The 25,012-nt window shown below is 40.3% G+C and overlaps 2 protein-coding genes across 12 annotated transcripts in view; one reads left to right on the top strand and one right to left on the bottom strand.

Moving 5' to 3' along the window:
- The window catches only part of obsl1b (obscurin like cytoskeletal adaptor 1b), a 101,282-nt gene extending 88,116 nt beyond the window's left edge, over positions 1-13,166 (top strand). For 8 of the 11 annotated variants that reach the window (XM_014163888.2, XM_014163889.2, XM_014163885.2 and 5 more), the window contains 5 exons: positions 3,387-3,410; positions 4,981-5,142; positions 6,155-6,259; positions 8,861-9,127; positions 10,013-10,863. In XM_014163888.2, the coding sequence (XP_014019363.1) occupies positions 3,387-3,410; positions 4,981-5,142; positions 6,155-6,259; positions 8,861-9,127; positions 10,013-10,299 (845 nt within the window). In that variant the 3' untranslated portion in view covers positions 10,300-10,863. Of the gene's footprint in view, positions 1-3,386; positions 3,411-4,980; positions 5,143-6,154; positions 6,260-8,860; positions 9,128-10,012; positions 10,864-11,877 lie in introns of those variants that run through there. The other 3 variants (XR_001323161.2, XM_014163886.2, XM_014163887.2) reach the window with 3 other exon arrangements.
- A 1,688-nt stretch (positions 13,167-14,854) lies between these two features.
- The window catches only part of LOC106581679 (uncharacterized), a 79,759-nt gene continuing 69,601 nt past the window's right edge, over positions 14,855-25,012 (bottom strand). Inside the window, exon 6 of the mRNA XM_014163898.2 lies at positions 14,855-16,939. Coding sequence (XP_014019373.2) covers positions 16,811-16,939 — 129 coding nt within the window. The 3' untranslated portion in view covers positions 14,855-16,810. The remainder of the gene's footprint in view (positions 16,940-25,012) is intronic.

Below are 25,012 nucleotides of genomic sequence, written 5' to 3' on the forward strand. Positions count from 1 at the left end.
TGCGTTGTTTTAATATTATATGCCAATATGAAGCAATTATGGTGCCTGTACTGTAAGTGTATTTAGACATAGCTTATTGAAAACAAATTGTTGTTTTGTTTAGAATTTTATTTAAATTATTTGCTCTTTTAAGTGAATTTAGTCTTGTTTATTGACCACATTTGGCATAACTATGCTCAGCCATAATGCAATTTACAGTAGGCCTAGCACCTATATCAGTGGGAATTTTATGTATATATTTCCACATTGAAGCAATGCAATTACTTAGAACAATGTGGACTGCAAACAGCTTCAAGTTAACATATTTAGCAAAGATGGTATAGGTCTATATTTTGCTATTTTTGTTTCTGTAAGCTGTTTAACATTTACATTTTAGTCATTTAGCAGACGCTCTTATCCAGAGTGACTTGCAGTAGTGAATGCATACATTCCATGCATTTTTTTCCCCGTACTGGTCCCCCGTGGGAATTGAACCCACAACCCTGGTGTTGGAAACACCATGCTCTACCAACTGAGCCACACAGGACCACCATCTAACAAACTTTAACAGACTAACATTGATTTAGACTAACATGGATTTGAGTTGATTCTAATGCAATACATAAAAGACCATAAATACACAACTTGAAGCAACCACGTATTTATCCATGGAGCATGTTCTGAATGGCCAGTTAGGGTCCAAGCCTCAACACACCCACAAATTGTAATTTCATCAAAGTTCAGCCCTTTCGCGCCAGCGTCTGCACTGATAATTGTGCTTGTGAAAATAGCAAAAATATTTCTGACATACCCCTGAACCTATAAAACTACCACCCAGCGCTTAGATTGAACATTGCGCTGGGTTTGTTACACACTATACCCCATAATGACAAAGTGAAAACATGTTTTTAGAGACAATTAGCGAGGTAGTTGACTTGAGTATCCCACTGCACGTGTGGTGAGGGTGGTAGCTGGCGGCATGTAGGAGGGCGTGGGTGTCGGTGGGCTTGAAGTGCATTTTGATTTCCAGCTGGCCGGCCTGCACGGGAGAAGTGGGATTCCTTTTGTGTGGTGGTGTCGAGGAAGTCCACTTGCTGCCCGTCCAGTCGGTAGGTGAGGTGGATGGACGCGTGGTGCGCATTCAGCGTTCATGCGAACCATTGGAAAGACCTCCCTCCCGTAGTGCCAGACACCCATCTCATCGTCCACGAAGAGGTAGAAGCGTGAGGGTCGGAGAGCGCACAGGGGGAACACGGTGGCTTTCCATTCCGCCAGGTAGATGTTAGCGAAGGTGGGGTTGAATTGCTTTCCCATGGCCACTCCTTTGACCTGCAGGTAGATGTTTCTATTTAACTCGAAGTCATTGCGGATGAGCGAGATCTCTAACAGCCGCAGCAGTTGCTTGTCCGGTCTGCTGTCCTGAGGGTGGCGCTTGAGGTGAGCGTTGACTGTGGCCAGGCCGTGTCCAACTTCGATGTTGGTGTAGAGGCTGTCCACGTCCATGGTAAACAGGAAGTCGCCGGCGCCCACCTTGGTTGCTGCCACCTTGTCCAGGAAGTCCATTGTGTCCTTGATGTAGCTGTCGTGCCTCGTTGCCAGCGGGCGTAGGTAGGCGTCTATCCACTCCGACACACCATAGGTTTCGCTGCCACAGTCGTACTCGATGGGTCTGCCGGGGGTCACCTCGTGGGGCACCTAGTGGATTTTCGGCAAGAGGTAGAGATTCCTGGTCTTGGCCAGCATGGTTCCCACCAGGTAGGCGTATTGCTTGGGCCCCAGGGTCCCGTCCGTCACCAGCCCATCGAGCACACCTCTGATGAGCAGAGCCGTCTGTTGGAAGATGGGCTGCGCCAGCCACCGGTAGTTCTCCTCCTGGTCAAGTTGGCGCTCAGCCTTCTTCACATACAGACCCCTGTCAGTAGCTGCAGGTTGGAGGTGGAGGCGGTGGCTCCACCTCCATCCTGCCGGTGGGGTGGCTCCATCTGTATCTGTTGGGAGAGCTCGGTCTGTTGGGAGGGCTCAGCCACCGTGCTCATTAAGATGGCGTCGTCCAGGATGTTGAGGTCCTCTTGATCCATGGGCGAGGGGGTCTGTGAGTGGCGGAGGGGAGACAGTGGTGACCCCGAGATCGCTGGGGGGTGGACGAAAAGGTCTTGTTAAACACTCTTATACCATGGTATTGTTGAATACTTGTTTCTTATTCTCTGAAAGGGCATTCCAGAGCATGTCGAATTTAAAACGTTATTGGTAATGTTGAAGTCGATTTTCACTATAGCAAGCTTGGACTGATGGTTTGGTTAGCTAAACTAGCAAGTCTGGTTGTTTCGTTACCACAGCGACTACTGTAGCTCTCGAATAAAGTTGTTAGCTACTTCAGTTGATGTTGAACACATTTCTACTGGCAAATTGACACATTTCTAGTGGCAAATGTGTTGAATTATAGCCATGGTATAAAAGGGATAATCAATTCGGGGTTCTATGCATTCTCTGGAAAATAATGGATCTCTTTGGAAGGTCAGAAAACACCTTCCACATTGTTCATTTTTTCTCTTACTTGACCAATCAGTGCGGATAGAGCAGCTTGCTATTTCCTATACAGATTTAATCTCTATAGGAAAGTTGTTATGAGCAAATTGTATTTTGTCGCAACAGCATGGTTTAATCATAATGAAAGATACACACACACACACACACACACACACACACACACACACACACACACACACACACACACACACACACACACACACACACACACACACACACACACACACACACACACACACTGTGCTACCAATCACAGTGTAGGGTGTTTATTGCACACAGAGTGAGTTCATACAACTTATGTGACTTGCTAAGCACATTTTTACTCCTGAATTTATTTAGGCTTGCCATAACGAAGGGGTTGAAAACTTATTGAATCAAGACATTTCAGCTTTTAATTTTAATAATACAAATAAATAAATAAAAACAATTCCACTTTGACTTCATGGAGTATGGTTTGTAGGCCAGTGACAAAAAAAATCTAAATTTAATCCATTTCAAATTCAGGCTGTAACACAACATTTTTTAAAAGTCAAGGGGTGTGAATACTTTCTTAAAGCACTGTACATCAGAGGGTCATAGAAATATATGAAGACACCACAGCACTGTGGATTACACAAATTTTTGCACACAACCCATCTGTCGGGGGAACTAGAACTAAGTCTTTTTTTATTTTATTACGTCACCATAATCCCCCCAAAAAGAGTTTAAAAAACCATATCACCTGTTGATATTCTGTCGTACAAAGGCAAAATGCAGTAACTACACTTTTGGTCAACATTTAATTAAGACTGAAATCAGGCTTTTTAGTATCTGTTTTATCTTGTGACAAAGTATCCTGATTCAATTATGTTCTGTTTCAGGGAAAATGGCGTGTGAAATATTCAGTAAGTACAAAATCCAAGTAAAAACCAAGGCAAACCAAGGCACTTTGGCTTTGTTCCACTATGAAACTGATAAAAATGGCTTTAAAGTTTATTTGCTGTCCAGCCAAATATGTTGTAGGTAGATACGTGATAATACCCTGATTTATTATCTTATTATGAAGTAATTATTTATGCATATCAACCATGAACACTGATTTGACCTATGACCCCAAAGTCAAATAAATGACCATACAAAGCCGAACAGAAAAACAACAAGAAAGTTGGATAAACACATTTAGATTGTAGATTCTGCACAAAGTCAAACATTTGTTTAAGTATAAACATTCTGCGCAATGAAATAGTCCTTACCTTTTGGTAAAAAAATGCTTGAGGGTTACTACAATACAACATTTAAAACATGAAAACATAACTATATAAACCATTAAATACAGTTGGATAGTACAGTAATTAGAACTCTCAAACGGTTTCCATCAAACAGAAAAACAACAATAAAGTTGGATTAACACATTTAGATTGTAGATACTGCACTTTGCCTTTGCATTGCCCATATAGTTGTTTAAGGTCATACAAAGGCAGGGTGCAGTATCTGCATTTAAGGGGTCATAGGTCAAATCAGTGGTCATGGTTGATATGCATAAAAATTATTTGATATAAAGATGATACATCAGTGCATTATCACTTACCTACCTACAACATATCTGGCTGGTTAGCAAACATATTTTAAAGCCATTTTTCTCAGTTTTACCGTTGGCATAGTTACTGAGTTTTGTCTTTGTAGGGCAGTATTGTTACATGGGGTCTTTATAAAAAATTCCCTTTTTCCCACTATTTTATTGTTTTGAAAGGGTGATATACTGGGCTCGCTAAATGTAAAGTAGCCGTTATCCAGCTATACAGTTAGCTAAACACTCATTCAAATAACTCCATGGGAAGCAGGGTGCCGTTTTGGAAATTTACTTGAATCACAGTGTGAAACTGCAACAAACACAAAAATACATGTTTTCAGTTACAGTAGTATAGAGCACAGAATGTCTTCCACAATAACTGCACTAAATGTTCGAAATAAGGATTAAGAATGCTCAATCTAGAGTCAAATATAAAATGAAGTTACTAGGATGCAACTGAATGCTTGATATTGTTCAGCTAGGTGTCCCTAGGGAGAAATAGCACTAAATCTAATGCAAAGTAGCTAACAGCTAACTCAATTAATATTTTACAGAAACATGACAATTAAATGTGATAAACATTTATCTTGTGTAAATAAACAAATGTATTTACAGACATTGCGTTTTACAAAGCTTATAAAGAAGTATGTTGAAGGATTGTAACTACTCTGTCACACTTGCACGTCTAAAACATTGCTTCCCTTCTGAAACTGCTTCCTTTCACATGACACAAACAGGTAAATTCTACGCTGCTGCACTTAAACCGCCACTAGGGGGTGCTAAACAACTAACAGGTCCAGAACAGGTGATAAAAATACCGATAAGAAAGACATACAGTATCAACCTTCTAAAATATTTAAATGACGTGTTGACATGAAAGCTTCTGTCTGTACCTCCCTTGGCAGAACGGGAGCTTGTGGTTCTGCAAGGCTTGAAGGACCTGGACATACAGGAGGACCAGAATGCTGTGTTTGTAGTTGAGATCTCCCTGGAGGATGTGCCTGGAGAGTGGTTAAAAAATGGAGTGAGAATTACACCAACCAGCACCATCAAGATCCGCCAGGAAGGTCATCCTTACAATTGTTATCATTTCTTATGACACGTAGTAATACTTTTGGGGTTTACATTTTTTATAATAACTCATATTTAAGCCTTTATAAATTGTTATAAATTATTATATATATTATCAATCCATATGCATTTTAATGCTTATGAAAGTATTTATGTTTACAACTAATGATATACTCATTTATCAATAGTATGTGCTGTATTTATAGTTAGTAATGAAAGTTATTATAAAGTGTTACCTGCCCACCTTTGAAAACTTACATTATTCTGTCTTGGTCCAGTAAGACATCAGACAAGGATTTAAACATTATATCAAAGTCTGAGCATGTTGATCTGTAGATAGCGGCAATACTTTCTATGAGCCACTAATTTATTTATACATTGTAGGTATTTATATATGTTTGAATAGTCGAGGATTAACTATGAGTGTTTAAAACAAATGTTATGATGCATTTTACCACCTGTTATAAGTGCTTAGAAAACATTTTATAATGCCCTATGGGGTGACCCTTGGCACCTTAAAGCTAGAATCCTTAGTCGCTAAATGCATTTTTGGACTAAATTCATATATTCTTCAAGAATCTATGGGTATAACTTATAAATGCCTCATGAGCTTAGTTCAACTGTCGTACCTCATCAGAGCCCAAAATATGAGCTTGTTTTAATTTACTCCAAAGTTTATAAACAACGTAAATGTAAACACACATTGTATAGCCTCAAAACATGGTTAAGACTATACATTTTATATCATGTATGGTCAGTCCCTTGCATCCATAGCTGTCTAAGAATTTGAGAGTTGTTACATTTCTCCAGCCCCATCCCTTAGCTTTTTAGTGAAACAGGGGCAGGGAAAAGCTTTGTTATTGTTTAAATTTAGGATTCTAGCTTTAAGTGCATGTCTAATGCTTTATAAACATGTGGCTCTTAGAAACATGACTTTATTCTCAACACACTAACATAGCCGGAAAAAAACAAAGATTCTATGGTAACTGATTTTGCATGTCTTTTTAGGGACCAAGCATTTTCTTCTAATGTGCAATGTGAGAGGAGAGGACTCCGGAGAGATCAAGTTTGTCGCCAAACACGTGGAATGCACAGCCTATCTGGAGGTGGAGGGTAATATGATTACTTCTTCTTTGTATTCCCACTCCTTTCATACGTGTGTGGTTTAATTGAATGGATAGGCCAGTGAAGAGACAGGAAAGGTAGAAGGAGTGTGAGTCAGAGGGCAGTGGTTCGGATTTAAACCCCTGTCAACTCTGGTAGCACTAACCATTCCAGACCACCTCTCCTTTCCTGTACATATGAAATGTAGTCAAATCTCCTGATGTAGTGTAGGCAGGAAAATACTGGACCCCGTTTAAATATCAGGTAAACTCATCCCTGTAGTTCAGTTGGTAGCACATGGTGCTTGCAATGCCAGGATAGTGGGTTTGATTCCCGTGGACACCTATACGTAAAATGTATGCACTCACAACTAAGTTGCTTTGGATAAAAGCGTCTGCTAAATGGCATATTATATATATGTATTATAAGCTGGATGGTTCGAGCCCTGAATGCTGATTGGCCGACAGCTGTGGTATATCAGACCGTATACCGCGGGTATGACAAAACATTTATTTTTACTGTTCTAATTAGGTTGGTAACCAGTTTATAATAGCAGTAAGGCACCTCTGGGCTTTGTGGTATATGGCCAATATACCACGGCTAAGGGCTGTATCTAGGCACTCCGCGTTGCGTTATGCAAAGAACAGCCCTTAGCCGTGGTATATTGGCCATATACCATACCCCCTCGGGCCTTATTGCTTAATTGTACCAGTCAAAAGTTTGGCACACCTACTCATTCAAGGTTTTTAAAAATATATATACATTTTCTACATTATAGAATAATAGTGAAGAGGTAACAAAATGTGGAAAAAGGGAAGGGGTCTGAATACTTTCCGAATGCACTGTGTATATATAGTATATATATATTATTGTAGTAACAAAATAATATTTTGGGGTCAAATGGCATATGGGGGCGGATATAGAAAATCTATGTCAATATCAGATGCTTTGTTCCCAGTAGGATAGACCTACAGTACCAGCCAAAAGTTTGCACACACCTACACATTCAAGGGTTTTTCTTTATAGTTACTATTTTCTACATTTTAGAATAACAGTGAAGACATCAAAACTATGAAATAACACATATGGAATCATGTAGTAACCAAAGAAGTGTTAAACAAATCAAAATATATTTATATTTGAGATTCTTCAAAGTTGCCACCCTTTGCCTTAATGACAGCTTTACACACTCTTGGCATTTTCTCATGAGGTAGTCACATGGAATGCATTTCAATTAACAGGTGTAGCTTGTTAAAAGTTCATTTGTGGAATTTCTTTCCTTCTTTATGCATTTGAGCCAATCAGTTGTGTTGTGACAAGCTAGGGGTGGTATACAGAAGATATCCCTATTTGATTAAAGACCAAGTCCATATTATGGCAAGTACAGCTCCAATAAACATAAGAGAAATGACAGTCCATCATTACTATAAGACATGAAGGTCAGTCAATCTGGAACATTTCAAGGACTGAAAGATTCTTCAAGTGCAGTCGCAAAAACCATCGAGCGTGATGATGAAACTGGCTCTCATGAGGACCGCCACAGGAAAGGAAGACCCAGAGTTACCTCTGCTACAGAGGATACGTTCATTCAAGTTACCAGCCTCAGAAATTGCAGCCCAAATAAATGCTTCACAGAGTTCAAGTAACAGACACATCTCAACATCAACTGTTCAGAGGAAACTGCGTAAATCAGGCCTTCATGGTCGAAATGCTGCAATGAAACCACTCCTAAAAGTCACCAATAGGAAGAAGACTTGCTTGGGTCAAGAAACACGAGCAATGGAAATTAAACTGGTGGAAATCTGTCCATTGGGCTGATGAGTCCACATGTGAGACTTTTGGTTCCAACCGCTGTGTCTTTGTGAGACGCAGAGTAGGTGAACAGATGATCTCCGCATGTGTGGTTCCCACTGTGAAGCATGGAGGAGGTGTGACGGTGTGGGGGTGCTTTGCTGGTGACACTGTCTGTAATTTATTTAGAATTCAAGGGACACTTAACCAGCATGGCTACCACAGCATTCTGCAGCGATACACCGTCCCACCTGGTTTGCACTATCATTTGTTTTCAACTGGACAATGACCCAACACACCTCCAGGCTGTTTAAGGCCTATTTGACCAAGAACGAGAGCATTGGAGTGCTGCATCTGATGACCTGGCCTCCAATCACCCAACCTCAACCCAATTGAGATTGTTTGGGATGAGTTGGACCGCAGTGAAGGAAAAGCAGCCAACAAGTGCTCAGCATATGTGGGAACTCCTTCAAGACTGTTGGAAAAGCATTCCAGGTGAAGCTGGTTGAGAGAATGCCAAGAGTGTGCAAAGCTGTCAAGTTAAAGGGTGGCTACTTCGAAGAATCTCAAATAGAAAATACACTTTGATTGTTTTGTTAATACATGTGTTTTTACAATTATTCTGCAATGTAGAAAATAGTAAAAATAAAGAAAATCCCTTGAATGAGCAGGTGTGTCCACTTTTGACTGGTACTGTAGGTAAATATAGAATTATTGATATTGGTGCCTGCCACTTGCCCAAATTAATTATTGTCAGGCCTCAGAACACACCTTGCGACACATTCGGAAATGACGCAAATTTGTATTTTATCCTTGCAGAGCTTCCGTTGAACATAACAACCCCTCTCCAGGACAAGGTAGCTCTTGAGAGGAGTCGTGCGATCATGGACTGCTCAGTATCCAACCCTCGGTGCAGTATCCGCTGGTACAAAGGCAGCAATGTCATCCTGCCCTCAGAGCGCTTTGAGATCTGCAGTGAGGGCTGCTATCGCAAGCTGGTCATTCAACAGGTGGCACTGGATGATGAGGGAACCTACAGTGTGCAGGTTGGAGAGCACACATGCTCTGCGAAACTGACTGTCGAAGGTAAGATAATCTATTAAAGTGCCAGTTCACCCCACAATCAAAGTTTGTCAGATGTTTGACATGAACATTTGCCTTTGGTCAAAATGAGGCCACGTCCCACTCCATTTATTGTGTTGATACAGCCACAGTATTTGTCTCAAATTCCAAATTCAAATGAATATAAATTGTATTCAGTAATATAGCAAGATCAGTAATATAAGGTAAGTTTTGCATCCCCCTGATTGTTAGGATTTGGGGAGAGTAGGCTGATCTTAGATCTGTCTAAGGGCAACTTCTACCAGGAGCGTAGAAGGATCGGTATCCTGAATATCAGCTCCATCTACTGGGAACATGGCAGTAAGACATTTCTATTCTGCAGCTCACTCAGTTCAGTATTTGATGGGATCATAGGTCAACTCTAGTTCTGTGCAATTATAAAGCAGTTACTAAAGTACTATGTAACAACGTATCAACATGTTGTTCCTAGTGTTCCTAGTGTTACTCAGGTATGAAAGTAAAGTGCTATAAATTCAATTCAAGCATTGTTCCATGCCCCTTATCTGCAATTAACTTGTACAGGTGAGTCATTTGATTCTCATTTAATTCATCATATAGTGAATAGAGTGTATAGTATATTCATATTTAAGGGTATACTTAGCAAGGTGACATCCTCAAACACAACGGGGTAAACTCATACAACATGGACAACAGACTTCAAAACAGCCATTATTGGGGAAGGTGCAAATTGTGAAAGGCTAACACTGGCAGTAGTTGTACATCTGAATTTTGGTGACAATGTGGTCTGATGTTGTTTTGTAATTGATGATGATGCCATCTTGTTGAGTGTACCTTTAAGTGTTCCCTCATTCTTCCCTAAATGTATTTATCTTTCTCTGGTCAACACAGCCCAGTCTCTCCTGATGGTGAGGGAACTGAAGAGCGTGGAGGTGGTGGCCCCGGATGAGGCCTGCTTCGAGTGTGAGGTCTCGGTCCCCATCCTCAAAGCCCCCGTGTGGAGCCTGAAGGGGGAGGCCCTGCAGCAGGGGCCCAAAGTCAGCCTAGAGAAGATTGGCATGGTCCACCGCCTCACCCTCCGACAGACCTCTGTTGACATGAACGGCTTGGTGGAGTTCACATCAGGAAAAGCCAAGAGCAGCGCCGAGCTCCACGTCAGGAGTAGGCAAACCCTTTAACTTCTACATGTGATTTGGCATAACAGCGGCACATGGCGAGAGAAGTGTGACATACTGTAAGCTATGTTTGGTGTTTATGTGCAGTTCTCCATTGGCATTGACATCTAGGTCAGACAATTTGAATGTATTTCCCGGTAGACGTCTAAGGCTATATTTACAGGCTGACAGTAATAAAATACTTTTAATTTTATAACATGGTCTATAATTGGATAAGTATTATGTTCGTTCATCACATTAAATGTGGTCAGTTTGCCGTAAGCGTAACTGATTGTACATACCTTGCATTGAAAATATTTTAATTAAATCCTAACGTATCACTTGAGCCATTATGCGAGACTTAAGATTACAGGCTACTTATAGCGTCCTGTACTGTAGTATTTATGCAGTTGCAACATTTATACTATATTTTGGATTATTTTTTTTCAGGAGACCGAAGCTCGGCTCTTATATTAGGATTTGGCTCATGATGGCTACTTAAGGATTACTGGATGTCCCCAATTCAATTGAACCTGCATTGTAGTATTTTTGCAGCTGCATTAAAATATACCGTTTTTCCCTATTCAATCAAAACCATTGTGTTATTATTGCATAAGACCAAAATAAAACAAAAACAATTGTCATGGCAAAGAGATAATTAGGTGTGTTTTCAAAACAATGCACAACTCTAGATTTATCTCATACTTGTATTATAATTATTCTGCTATTTTGTGTTAAGATATTACCCCAAACAGCCCCAATTTAGATTACTTGAGAAAATATTTTGGATAGCATTTAAACTTTTTGAACTTAAACAATATTCATACTGAACAAAATATAAATGCGATATGTATATTGTTGGTCCAATGTTTCATGAGCTGAAGTAAAAGATCCCAGAAATGTTACATAGGCACAAAATACTTATTTCTCTAAAATGCACAAATTTGTTTACATCCCTGTTAGTGAGCATTTCGTTTTTGATAATTCATCCACATGACAGGTGTGGCATATCAAGAAGTGAATTAAACATCATGATTGTTACACGGGGGGGTAACTCTTGAACCGTTTAAGCTAAAGACAAACTTTCACATGTTCAGGCTATCCTAACTTCAAATTCCTTAAAAAACTTGTATCAACTATAACTATAGACATTTGTGTGAATTAGCATAACATACCCCACCAACAGTAACCCTTGAACCAATTAAGCTAGAGACAACAAACCACCTTTCACATGTTCAGGCTATCCTATCAATGAAATCGATCCTTCACAGCTAGCAAGCACACCACATTTCCTCAGGAAATGGACTTGTGATGTTGTTTCACTGTAAACTCTTTCACTCTATATAGTATGAATCAACACTATGGAGTGCCAACATAAATGTTTAAATTTCAAATAATGAAATAATTATATTTGTGAAATCTGTTGATTTGTCAATTGAAATTATATTTACATTTTCACTATGGATTTTGGAATGCATGAATTAAGACGCACATTCTTGTCTTGTTGGGAAACCTGTTTACCATTTCGCTTGACTCGAACATACTGTACATATAGGATTGATAGTTCTGAGTATTTGTGTATTTTTTTCTACTCTTCAACAGGTGATCCTTGACAGACGCAGTATCGTTGTGATGCAGTGTCAACATCAGAATGAGATGGATCGATATTTTATTCACCAATTTATTTGTGTTCATATTTGTCATGTTAAATTGGAATGTATGGAATAGAATTGTAAGATATTTCCTGTCTTTAAAAAGGGGGTGAATATTTTGTCAAAGTTAACAATATGTTATTGAAATATTTTGTATAATTATTTCCCAATGCAGATACCCCTACTCACTTGAAACAATGTCCTCTAAAGAGGCTCTAGGTAAATATCAACCAACATAAGTACAGAGTTGACTAAATTGTCTCTCTGAATACGAGCATGTGCTTAATCCATAAAATGTCATGTAATATAAACATTTTATGTAATATAAAAATGTGTTCTAAAGTCAATCGTAAAATACAGTTGGAGAATGCAATTGATTACAGGCGTGGGACCGAATCCTAACTTGAGATCCATGTTTGAGTGGAATTTGCTTGCAAATCTCACATAGATATGAATGCATGCTTTATGCAAAAGTCTGAGTTGTGCACTGGCATCCTATGTCAGAATTTGGGCCATAATGGTTACTTATAGCAAGTATTGAGAAACTGTAAGTTGTTTAGAAGCGACGAATCCTAACATGAGCTACCAACTTTTTCACATAAATCTCCCTTTGACATCAATGCATTTATCCAGAACTTTGAGATACATTTTTCTCAAGTTAGGATTCAGTCCTAAGTTTAAAAAGGTTCTTAAAAGGTTCCATTAGTTATTTTTACTTTAAGTGTCCATTTATTCAGTCAGTCAAGCTGTTTGAGGAACAGCGCCGTTCTCGCTCTCAAATTTCTTTATCATCATCACTTATAATTGCATCATTTCATTTGTATTTTTCATCACGTGTCCACTGTATAAACATAGTTTTTTACATTTTGAAGTTGTTTTGTTGGAGGCAGAAAATCAAGCTACTATGACGAATGGGTTCTGTCAAGTAGTATTGGGCTTGTAATATAAATACATTGGGCCAAAATTGGTTAATTTAGAAAGGTAGTTTATATTGATCATTTTATTAGATTATATTCAAGTTTAAATGCAGAGTTACCTGAGTAATATATATTGTATTGAATAATTAATGAATATGGTTTTCATATGAAGTGAAGTCAGTTCCCTATTCCTTTTTCTTTTCAATTTCATTTGTTTCCAACACCCCCTGCATTGTATTCAATTGCTCCATTAGTGTATGCAGGAATAATTTTAATGGGATATTACCTCTTTCAATAAATCATGCTTTATTATGGTAAAGTACAAATCGTTTTCTACTTCTTTCTATTCTAAAAATTGACGAGCAGCTCTAACTCATTCAAACACTTGATTTAGCTCAAGTTTCTTTACTCGGATGTCAACACTTGTTGCATGCAGTGAAAAAAACCATCAAATTATTATAGTAATTGAAAGATTTTTGTATCGAAAGATGTCTATCTTGTCAAATGAATGCTGCATTTTACTTTTAAGGTAACGCAGACTCGCATGCACAGACATGTAGTCATGTGTAAGCAAGCACGGCAGGAAGTGTCATAAAGTAAATTAGGATCTTTACAAGGCATGTAATACAAGGAGCTATGAAAAGGCTCCCCACTCAACTGACTGTACAGGTTGAATGACTACTACATTAGACTTGCAATATGATATCGCATATCAAAAAGGTCAAGTACAAGTACTTGTTAAAACCAAATGTCACACATACATCTCCAGCATATGGATTACAAATCATTTCCTCACCTGGACAACGTACTACAATTATTCCAAGTTAGCACATATTATTTTGCATATATCAGTTAATCTACAGTATAAAACTTGACATCTTTAACATATGTAAAACAAACTATCAAAACAACTGGCTAAATACTGAAAGCTGTCCAAATCTTCTCACCACATCCATATTGGCACTTGTAGTTCTAACCATCAGATATTAGGCTGAAAGACCCATCAGTCTACGGTCATTCTGTCCAGCTACAAGGCATGTGGTCATTGGAGACCACTCTCCAGTCACACAGATAGGCCATTGCCTATCCGTATTCAGGGATGTGTATTCTGGGATGTGGAATTATGAATGTTGCAGATAGAAATACAATGAATAGAGCTGATAAAATACAAAGCATTCGGAAAGTATTCAGACCCCTTGACTTTTTCCACATTTTGTTATGTGGAAATCTAAAATCGATTAAATAGTTTTTTTTTTAGCCTCATCAATCTACACACAATACCCCATTATGACAAAGCAAAAACAGGTTTTTAGAAATGTTAGCAAATTTATAAATTTATAAAACTGAAATATCAAATTCACATTAGTATTCAGACTCTTTACTCAGTACTTTGTTGAAGCATCTTTGGCAGCAATTACAGCCTTGAGTCTTCTTGGGTATGATGCTAAAAACTTGGTACACCTGTATTTGGGGAGTTTCTCCCATTCTTCTTTGTAGATCCTCTCAAGCTCTGTCAGGGTTGATGGGGAGCATTGCTGCACCGCTATTTTCAGGTCAGTCCAGAGATGTTCGATCGGGTTCAAGTGCGGGCTCTGGCTGGGCCACTCAAGGACATTCAGAGACTTGTCCCGAAGCCACACCTTCGTTGTCTTGGCTTTGTGCTTAGGGTCTTTGTCCTGTTGGAAGGTGAACCTTTGCCCCAGTCTGAGGTCTTGAGCGCTCTGGAGCAGGTTTTCATCAAGGATCTTTGTATTTTGCTCCATTCATCTTTCCCTCGATCCTGACTAGTCTCTCAGTCCCTGCCGCTGAAAAACATCCCTGCAGCATGATGCTGACTCCCCCATGCTTCTCCGTAGGGATGGTGCCAGGTTTCCTCCTTCCCTAGATCTGTGTCTTGGAGCTCTACGGACAATTCCTTCGACCTCATGGCTTAGTTTTTGCTTTAACATGCACTGTCAACTTTGGGTCCTTATATAGACGACAGGTGTGTGCCTTTCCAAATCATATCAAATCAATTGAATTTACCACAGGTGTACTCCAAGTTGAAGAAACATCTCAAGGATGATTAATGGAAATAGGATGCACCTGAGCTTAATTTTGAGTCTCATAGCAAAGGGTCTGAATACTTATGTAAATAAGGTATCTGTTTTTTATTCTTAATAATACATCTGCAAAAATTACAAATAAAACAGTTTTCACTTTGTCATTGTGGGGTATTGTGTGTAGATTGATGAGGAAAAACAATTATTTTCACTAGTTTCAACAGTCACAGAGTATAAACAGGCTATATTGTAAAAATCTATGAAAACTAACAATAGGTTTTTTGGTCTTCATTTAAAGTTGGGGTTAGGCCTTTGGTTAGCAATTTGGTTGGGGTTTGGTTTAGGGTTTGGTTTAAAAACATTTTATGAAAATACATTTTAGAAATAGGTGGGTTAAAGACTTTGTGGCTGTGGTAACTAGTGAAGACCAAGGCAATTCGAGCCTCACTTGATAATGTACAGTGCTCATGTAAAGTAACTGCCCAGTGTTTACAGATTTCTATGAAATATGACGTATAATTACTTACAATATAAGTGAAATAGTATTCCTTCCAAAAATGTTTTAATTAAGTATGTTAAAAATCAGCTTTTCTGTGTTGGAATGGTATGGGCGTACCCCACCAACAGAATGGTGTGGGCGTATATCGTCATTCAAAATATTCATGCAAGCAGACCGCTGACTGGCCAGCTCATCCTCCTCTAGATCGTTGATTGCTCTGCTCACCCTCCTCGGGGAGATGATATTATGTTCTATGAGGAAATCGCAAGCCTTTTTTTAAATGGTCTGTTTGAGACATCAATTTGAGGTGGGTTTTATAAGTCTTTTTCTTTTCTCCAATTTATGCTTTGGCCACAAATACGAGTATAAGACGAGTCAACAGCATTAATTTGGATATGAGTTAACAGAATATTCATTTTTAAAAGTGAAATTCTCTGGGCATTTACTTTAAATGAATGATTGACAAATCATGAATAAGGCATTCTGTGTGTGTAATACATTTCAAACGGGCATAAACACTTACCTGATATAATGGCTAAATATGTCATCATAATGCTTGACTGATGAGATTCCAGTTTTTTTTCAACATGATTAATGATGAAAAGAGCATAACTAGATATAATGAATTGCTGTTACAGTTAATATCAAATGCTGACTATTTCACTAAGGTGAACATTATTGCTGTATCTTTTTCAAATCTGATCTTAAATCAGCTGACATGGAATAAAAATACAAACACATACATACACGTGCATGTGACAGCTTTTCCAAAGATCAAAATACAATGATTTGCTGTGTTGCTACATAGTGCATCCTTGTTGATAATCGTACATCCTTGACACAATCACAAGTGTGCATGTTGTAGTGAATAATTTACTAAAATGGTATTGAATGTTGAAAACACTCGATATACAGTAATGTTCGGGTAAGGAAAAATGATTGAAATTCAAAAACAATATACTTGCAGTGCAGTAGGACATTTCTGGAAAGAATCTTTAAACGATTGGGTTGAGTCATCTTGATCTCAAGATGAACACCCTCAGTATTTCATATCGTATTCACCAATTGCTTTACAAAAAGGACTTTATTGCCTGCTTAAATGATCACCGTCCCACGAAAAAGAGCTTTATTCAACCTTCTCTTCAGGAGGAAAAGTCGCAACCATGAGGGGATTACAGAATCAAATGTGAAAAATGACTCATAACACTCTTTTCGATGTTTGTCATGAAGTAGTTCCTCCCAGTTCTGTCTCTGTGCCAAACTGAGTGGCCTCTATGACGTTGTGTGTGAATGGAATTCGCTGGGTGACGACAACCGAGAGACACTAGCTGTTCCTTCTAGTGGGAAGAAACTTGAAGCTTGTTAACCACCAGCCTCCTCCATGGCCCCCGTGGTGAAAAGTTGCAGCTGGTGTTTGATTACACACTAGCTTGCAGTCCTCTGCTGCTTGAGCGTATCGTAGACATCGTCCACCTTGCTTAGTCTCTCGAAGAACGGGATGAGATCTAGTAGCTCTGTGTCAGCCATGTCGTCAAACCAGGATGCTACAGGGACCTGAGTGTGTGAAGAGGTGAAGTCATAAAAAAGGTTTAAACATCATGACACAAATCTATGTGAACCAGTGATTTAGTTATATCGAATACCCTTTATTTACATTTAGTAATGGTATATGCGGAAATGAAACTAGATCATAAATTAAACAGTTGACCTATTCATAAGAATGTAAAAATCCACATTATTATGAATAGGTCATAGATGAATATATTGAAAATACATTTTTATTGACGTTAGACAATCCACGAAAGGACTACATCCCCACCAAAAATGTGGGTCGAGAGGGTGCATGCTGTTCGGTACATTTACACCCATCTCACATTTCTCCATTGGAGCAAATTCTTTACCTATATAAGCACCAAAATTGCATAACTATGGAAGCCACAGACATTATTTTGGTGCAGAGAGAAGATAAGTTATATCACACATGCTGTTCTGAAAAAATCTACAGAAAAAAATCTGTCTAAACCAAAAACAATGAGTAGAAGTGATAGTTGACGAATGCTTTCAATTCTGAATGATTATAGCAGGTTTACAAACAAATTTGTTATATTAGCTATGCTGACAAGGACGTTACTTTAGCTAATATGGTGACAACGATGTAGGCTGTGTGTAGCGGTTTGGCTTGGAAAGGTTTTTTCGCCTGGTCACATACAGCTGATATGTTGTGCATTGTAGTCAACAAGCGAGGGGGAAGAGGTGAGAGGAGGAGAGTGCATAGATGCAAGAAGGAATATAACGGGGCTGCTATGAAACTATTTACGCGTGATCAGTGGTGTATTCATTACGCCGATTCTGTTGAAAAAAGTTTCTTAAATGGAAGCAAACGGAACATAACGGGGATAAACATACATGAATTTGTCCAATAGAAACAGGCAAGAGTGTGCAAGACGATATAGAATGTCATTGTCTGTCACCTCAGTTTTGTCTTTCAACCTATGTTGTAAACTTTCATTCATAGGCTAGGTTGTAGCAACCTCATTTTTATTTTTTTATTTTTTTGATGGGTATAGGGAAAATTAGAGTAGCCTGAACTTATCTCTGTTACATTGAACTGGGTGAATTGAATATGAATCAGAGTCATCCAATATACTGTAATAGAAATAAGGCCATCCTCATAAAAAATGTGTCCTCCCTCATCTTAAACGGCACTGATTGCCACTGCATTTAGATTATGGTAATTCATTTTAACAGAATATAAAATTCCTGTAATAAAGCAGGGAAAACAGAATTCTAAACGGCACACCTGATGAGAGCTGTTCCATATGTGACACATGAAAATCTCTGTTAGAAACGTATAAAAAGGGGGAAATCTAAGGATGCAACAACGAGGACGGGTTGCTAATATGACTAGGATTGTGCCTTTGGCTTCCGGACAATGAAAGAAAGTATGAACCAATAGAACAGGAGAGAAATGACATAGCGGTGGGTCCAATAGGCTAGGGAACTAAATTGAAATAAATTAGCCAAAATTATATAATTACTCCTGTCTGTAAAGAAATACAGAAATTCATTCAAAATACTTCCCCAGAAAGCATGGCTTAGCCATTAAGGAATCAAGGATAATTAGCTTATTTAAGAAAATACAGTGCCTTCAGAAAGTATTCACACCCCTTGACTTTTTACACATTTTGTTGTGTCTGAAATTAAAATGTATTACTACATTTAGATTGTTTTGTCACTGGCCTACACACAACACCCCATAATGACAATGTGGAATTATGTTTTTCATATTTTTGACAAATTAATAAAAACTGAAAAGCTGAAAGGTCTAGAGTTAATGAGCATTCAACCCTTTTGTTATGGTAAGTCTAAATAAGTTCAGGAGTAAAACTGGTTAACAAGTCACATAAGTTGCATGGACTCACTCTGTGAAATAAACGCCCTACACTGTGATTGATAGTGTGTTTGTCTTTCATTATGATTCAACCATGCTGTTATGGCAAAATAAATATTTGCTCATAATGACTTTCCTATACAGATTAAATCGCTTACCTGCTGATTGGTGAAGTAATTTAATGTCGAGGTAAATGTAAAAAAAAAAATGTATTTCAGAGGTTTAAAAAGTAACAGAATGATCTAAACCATGACTTTAATTTGGTTTCGAACCGGTTCAGAAGTTTATTTTGCTGGTTGGAAGAGTGGAACGGAAGGAAAAAAATGATGTTTCTGTTCAGAACGAAACAAAACAATTGGAAAATCATTTCGGTTCCAACCCCTGGTAAAAATGTTAAAAGCAGACATTGAATATCCCTTTTAGCATGGTGAAGTTATAAATTACACTTTGGATGGTGTATCAATACACCCAGTCACCACAAAGATACAGGCGTCCTTCCTAACTCAGTTGCCAGAGAGGAAGGAAACCGCTCAGGGATTTCACCATGAGACCGATGGTGACTTTAAAACAGTTACAGAGTTTAATGGCTGTGATGGGAGAAAACTGAGGATCGATCAACGATATTGTAATTACTCCACAATACTAACCTAATTGCCAGAGTGAAAAGAAGGAAGCCTGTACAGAATAAAAATATTCCAAAACATGTCTCCTGTTTGCAACAAGGCACTAAAGAAATACTGGAAAAAATGTGGCAAAGCAATTAACTATTTGTCCTGAATAAAAAGTGTTATGTTTGAGTACCACTCTCCATTACTGAGTACCACTCTTCATATTTTCAAGAATAGTGCTGGCTGCATCAAATTACAGATATGCTTGTACTCGTTAAGGACAGGGGAGTTTTTCAGAATTAAAAAAAATACAGAATGGAGCTAAGCACAGGCAAAATCCTAGAGGAAAACTTGGTTCAGTCTGCTTTCCACCAGACACTGGGAGATGATTTCACCTTTCAGCAAGACAATAATCTAAAACACAAGGCCAAATCTACACTGGAGTTGCTTACAAAAAAGGCAGTGAATGTCGAGTTAAAGTTTTGACGTAAATATACTTGAAAATCTATGGCAAGACCTGAAAATAGTTCTCCAGCAATGATCAACAACCAATTTAAACAGAGATTTAAGATATTTTGGCATTGCCCTCGCATTAGTTGAATATTTAACTTTGATTATTTTATTTCAGATTTATATGGTGACAACTATACCAGGTGACAATGATTTTGAGAAACTAAAAATGTTATTATTCCATGAAAATGTGCATATCAAAATCATAACTGGCATGCAGATTGGTAGAAATGGTAGGATAAATTGTAAGCTTTCCCAAACTGGAAACACATGCGCTGCTTATGAAGTATGTATAAAATAATTGCCTCCACTATTCCATAGTTGGATTTTGCCTATAGGCTACTTTGAATCAAGGGAAAGCATGCCTCATAATATGAAGTAAAACATGCAGGTTTCAAACAATTAAGTATGTTTTCAAAATGCATACTGACTCCAGCTCACATGTTGACACGCGGATAGCCTGTTGCCTGCACTTAAATTGTGAATGGTAGGCGCACTTCAATTACCAGTTGAGAAAAACATATATAGTAGCTCTTTTTAAATCATGCACCAAAACTGTTAACACATGATTGCATTTACAAATTGTTGCGCAATGAATGGGCTTATAAATGCACATGTTTTACTCCAGCAGCAACCAGCTCAGGAGCTGCAGGATAAATCCCACTGTGCAGGTGTGATAGTTGTGTTGGATAAATTAGAAGACAACAAAATGTTGCAAATTAACCTATTGACCGATAAGCATGATGGTCAAATGTATTTTCATCGACTGGTATTTCCATCAATTATTTTGAAATTAGATTTTATTTCCCCTGGTCATTTTGGCCGGCAACAGTTTTATTTATCGGCCAAAAGCCGGCAATTGCCGGCTAACGGGAAACCCTGCTCCTGACATACCGAAGTACGAAATACCTTACTCACTCCCAGGAATGGCTAATTCTTGAAATTCCATTGGTCTCTACCGATTTAGGTAAAACGTCCTTTAGTTTTTACGTGGCACATACATGGAATACATTTCAGTATACTCTAAAATTGGATGCACTAGTGCCTTTTGGTAATTTCAGGACATTATCAAATGACCCGTTTACAGAGGAATGTATGTGTTTTTTTATAATAGTATTTCTCCCGCTCCCGCCTTTGATTGTAATATTTGTGTCACTAATTCCCTTTAATGTACTTTGTATTTTTATGCTGCATTCTGTAAATCAGGGCAACACTTGCAAAAGAGACATTGGTCTCAATGGGACTACCATTTAAATAAAGGTTTAATTATAGACACGACAATAGATAAAATTTACAAATGAACTTGATCGGACCCCATCTCTCATCATGACCCCGTCTCTCGTCATGAGCCGTCTGGATGTTACTGAGAAACACATACTGGATTTTTGAACAGGGTTGTTAGCAATTGAGTTAAGAGTATTTTTGCGCCAACCTCAAATTCTAGACGTCGGATTAAAACGAGACTATAGCGTCCATAAAGTGACCATTGTGCTTAAAAAATGGCGGATTGACTAAATTTATAGGTGCAACAGTTTTTATAAAATGTATAATTTATCACTCTCACGTCCACATTTCCATCTGCTAAGAAATAAAGATGCTTTCTGACAATGCTAACATATTTTTTAGCTGAAGCTCAGAGTTCTATAACATTGGGTTGGTTACTCGGCAACAATACAGCTGCTAGCACCATGCTGCCAGTCATAAGATGTGTATGCAAACAAACCTAGGCTAATGTATATCAAGCTAGTTATATGGTGGTATTCAAGCTGAGGTTAATCAATAAATACAAACAGATATTTTGATTAGCTAGGTAGCTAACGTTAGATAGCTTGTACAAAGTCCAGCAGCTAGCCTAGTCAGTCATCTGCAAACTAGATAGCTAACGAACAGGCAAATAAAGGTAGCAAGCCAAATAATATGATTTCGTTTTGATTAGCTAGGTAGCTAGGTAACATAACATTATACCATTACATTTACATTACATTTAAGTCATTTAGCAGACGCTCTTATCCAGAGCGACTTACAAAATGGTGCATTCACCTTATGATATCCAGTGGAACAACCACTTTACAATAGTGCATCTAAATCTTTTAAGGGTGGGGGGGGTTAGAAGGATTACTTTATCCTATCCTAGGTATTCCTTAAAGAGGTGGGGTTTCAGGTGTCTCCGGAAGGTGGTGATTGACTCCGCTGTCCTGGCGTCGTGAGAGAGCTTGTTCCACCATTGGGGTGCCAGAGCAGCGAACAGTTTTGACTGGGCTGAGCGGGAACTGTGCTTCCTCAGAGGTAGGGGGGCCAGCAGGCCAGTGGTGGATGAACGCAGTGCCCTTGTTTGGGTGTAGGGCCTGATCAGAGCCTGAAGGTATGGAGGTGCCGTTCCCTTCACAGCTCCGTAGGCAATCACCATGGTCTTGTAGCGGATGCGAGCTTCAACTGGAAGCCAGTGGAGAGAGCGGAGGAGCGGGGTGACGTGAGAGAACTTGGGAAGGTTGAACACCAGACGGGCTGCGGCGTTCTGGCTGAGTTGTAGGGGTTTAATGGCACAGGCAGGGAGCCCAGCCAACAGCGAGTTGCAGTAATCCAGACGGGAGATGACAAGTGCCTGGATTAGGACCTGCGCCGCTTCCTGTGTGAGGCAGGGTCGTACTCTGCAAATGTTGTAGAGCATGAACCTACAGGATCGGGTCATACCACTCAGATAAGAACTAACATTGGCTAGGTAGCTAACCAAAATGCGAGGAAAGCTAGCTAGCTAGCTTTATTTTGCCAAGTAAGGTTTTTCACATAAGGCTGAAGTCATCATGTGTAAACTGCTGATCTAGACACTTGCATGTAATCGAAGCGTAAACAAATATGCACAAATAAACCAGCGAACGTCCTTGGCTGCAATGATAGCCAATTAACTAGCTAAGTAAAAAAAATGATAAAAATACACCTTATGGAACAGTGGCTACTTTGAAGAGACACACACACACACACACGCGTACAGACACGCATACGCACACAATTGCTAGCACACGCTGTCTACACACACATACATTGTAATATTGTTGAATGGTGTTATTATACATTTTGTATTGTAGATATGTCGTGGTGTAATAATGTTATATGATGTACTGTTTTATGTGTGATGTATGTGTAATTGGTCTGGGTGTAGCTGGTGCAGGGGAGTCAGGCGCAGGACAGCAGAGATGAGTAATACACGTAATTTTACTCAAGATATACAAAATACAAGACGATAAACCTAGCCCACAATAGGAACCGTAAATACAACAAACAATCACTCACAAACAAACATGGGGGAACAGAGGGTTAAATAATGAACAAGTAATTGGGGGAGTGAAACCAGGTGTGTAAGACAAGGACAAAACCAATGGAAAATGAAAAGTGGATCGGCGATGGCTATAAGGCAGGTGACGTCGACTGCCGAACGCCGCCCGAACAAGGAAAGGGACCGACTTCGGTGGAAGTCATGACAGTAACCCCCCCTAATGCGCGGCTCCAGCACCGACCTCGGGGACGACCCGGAGGACGAGGTGCAGGGCGATCCGGATGGAGACGGTGGAACTCCTGCAGCAACGAAGGGTCCAAGATGTCCTCCACCGGCACCCAGTGTCTCTCCTCCGGACCGTACCCCTCCCACTCCACGAGGTACTGAAGGCCCCTCGCCCGACGCCTCGAGTCCAGGATGGCTCGAACAGCATACGCTGGGGCCCACTCGATGTCCAGAATGGGCGGAGGAACTTCCCGCACCTCAGACTCCTGGGGTGGACCAGCCACCACCGGCCTGAGGAGAGGCACATGGAACGAGGGATTAATACGGTAATCTGGGGGTAGCTGTACCCTGTAGCATACCTCGTTCAGTCCCGTCAGGACTTTGAATGGCCCCACAAACTGCGAGCCCAGTTTCCGGCAGGGCAGGCGGAGTGGCAGGTTTCGGGTCGAGAGCCAGACCCGGTCCCCCGGTGCGAACACCGGGGCCTCACTGCGGTGGCGGTCGGCACTCGCCTTCTGCCGCCTCACGGCCCATTGCAGGTGCACATGAGCAGCGTCTCAGGTCATCTCCGAGCACTTAAACCATTCGTCCACCGCAGGAGCCTCGATCTGGCTCTGATGCCAAGGTGCCAGAACCGGCTGATACCCCAGTACGCACTGGAAGGGGGAGAGGTTAGTGGAGGAGTGGCGGAGTGAGTTTTGGGCCATCTCTGCCCATGGGATGAACCCCGACCACTCCCCCGGCCGGTCCTGGCAATATGACCGCAGAAACCTACCCACATCCTGGTTTACTCTCTCCACCTGCCCGTTACTCTCGAGGTGAAAACCTGATGTGAGGCTGACCCGAGACCCCCAGAACGCCCTCCATACCCTGGACGTGATCTGGGCACCCCGATCAGAGACTATGTCCTCAGGCACCCTGTAGTGCCGGAAGACATGAGTGAACAGGGCCTCCGCAGACTGTACGGCCATAGGGAGACCGGGCAAAGGGAGGAGAAGGCAGGACTTAGAAAACTGATCTACAATGACCAGGATCGTGGTGTTGCCCTGTGAGGGAGGAAGATCCGTCAGGAAGTCCACCGACAGGTGCGACCACGGCCATTGTGGAACGGGTAGGGGTTGTAACTTCCCTCTGGGCAGGTGCCTGGGAGCCTTGCACTGGGCACACACCGAGCAGGAGGAAACATAAACCCTCACGTCCTTGAACAAGGTGGACCACCAGTACTTCCCACTAAGACAGTGCACTGTCCGACCGATGCCAGGATGACCAGAGGAGGGTAACATGTGGGCCCAATAGATTAACCGGTCACAGAAAGCAGACGGAACGTAGAGATGCCCAGCTGGACACTGGAGAGGAGTGGACTCTGTTCGTAATGCCCGCTCGATGTCCGCATCCAGCTCCCACACTACCGGTGCCACCAGGCAAGAGGCCGGGAGTATGGGAGTGTGATCTATGGACCGCTCCTCTGTGTCATACATCAGGGACAGTGCATCTGCCTTAGCGTTCTGGGAACCTGGTCGGTATGACAGGGTGAACACAAAATGGGAAAAGAACATGGCCCACCCTGCCTGGCGAGGGCTCAGTCTCCTCACCGCCCGGATGTACTCCAGATTGCGGTGGTC

This window comes from Salmo salar, chromosome ssa21, assembly GCF_905237065.1.
Source record: "Salmo salar chromosome ssa21, Ssal_v3.1, whole genome shotgun sequence".
Lineage (NCBI taxonomy): Eukaryota > Metazoa > Chordata > Actinopteri > Salmoniformes > Salmonidae > Salmo > Salmo salar.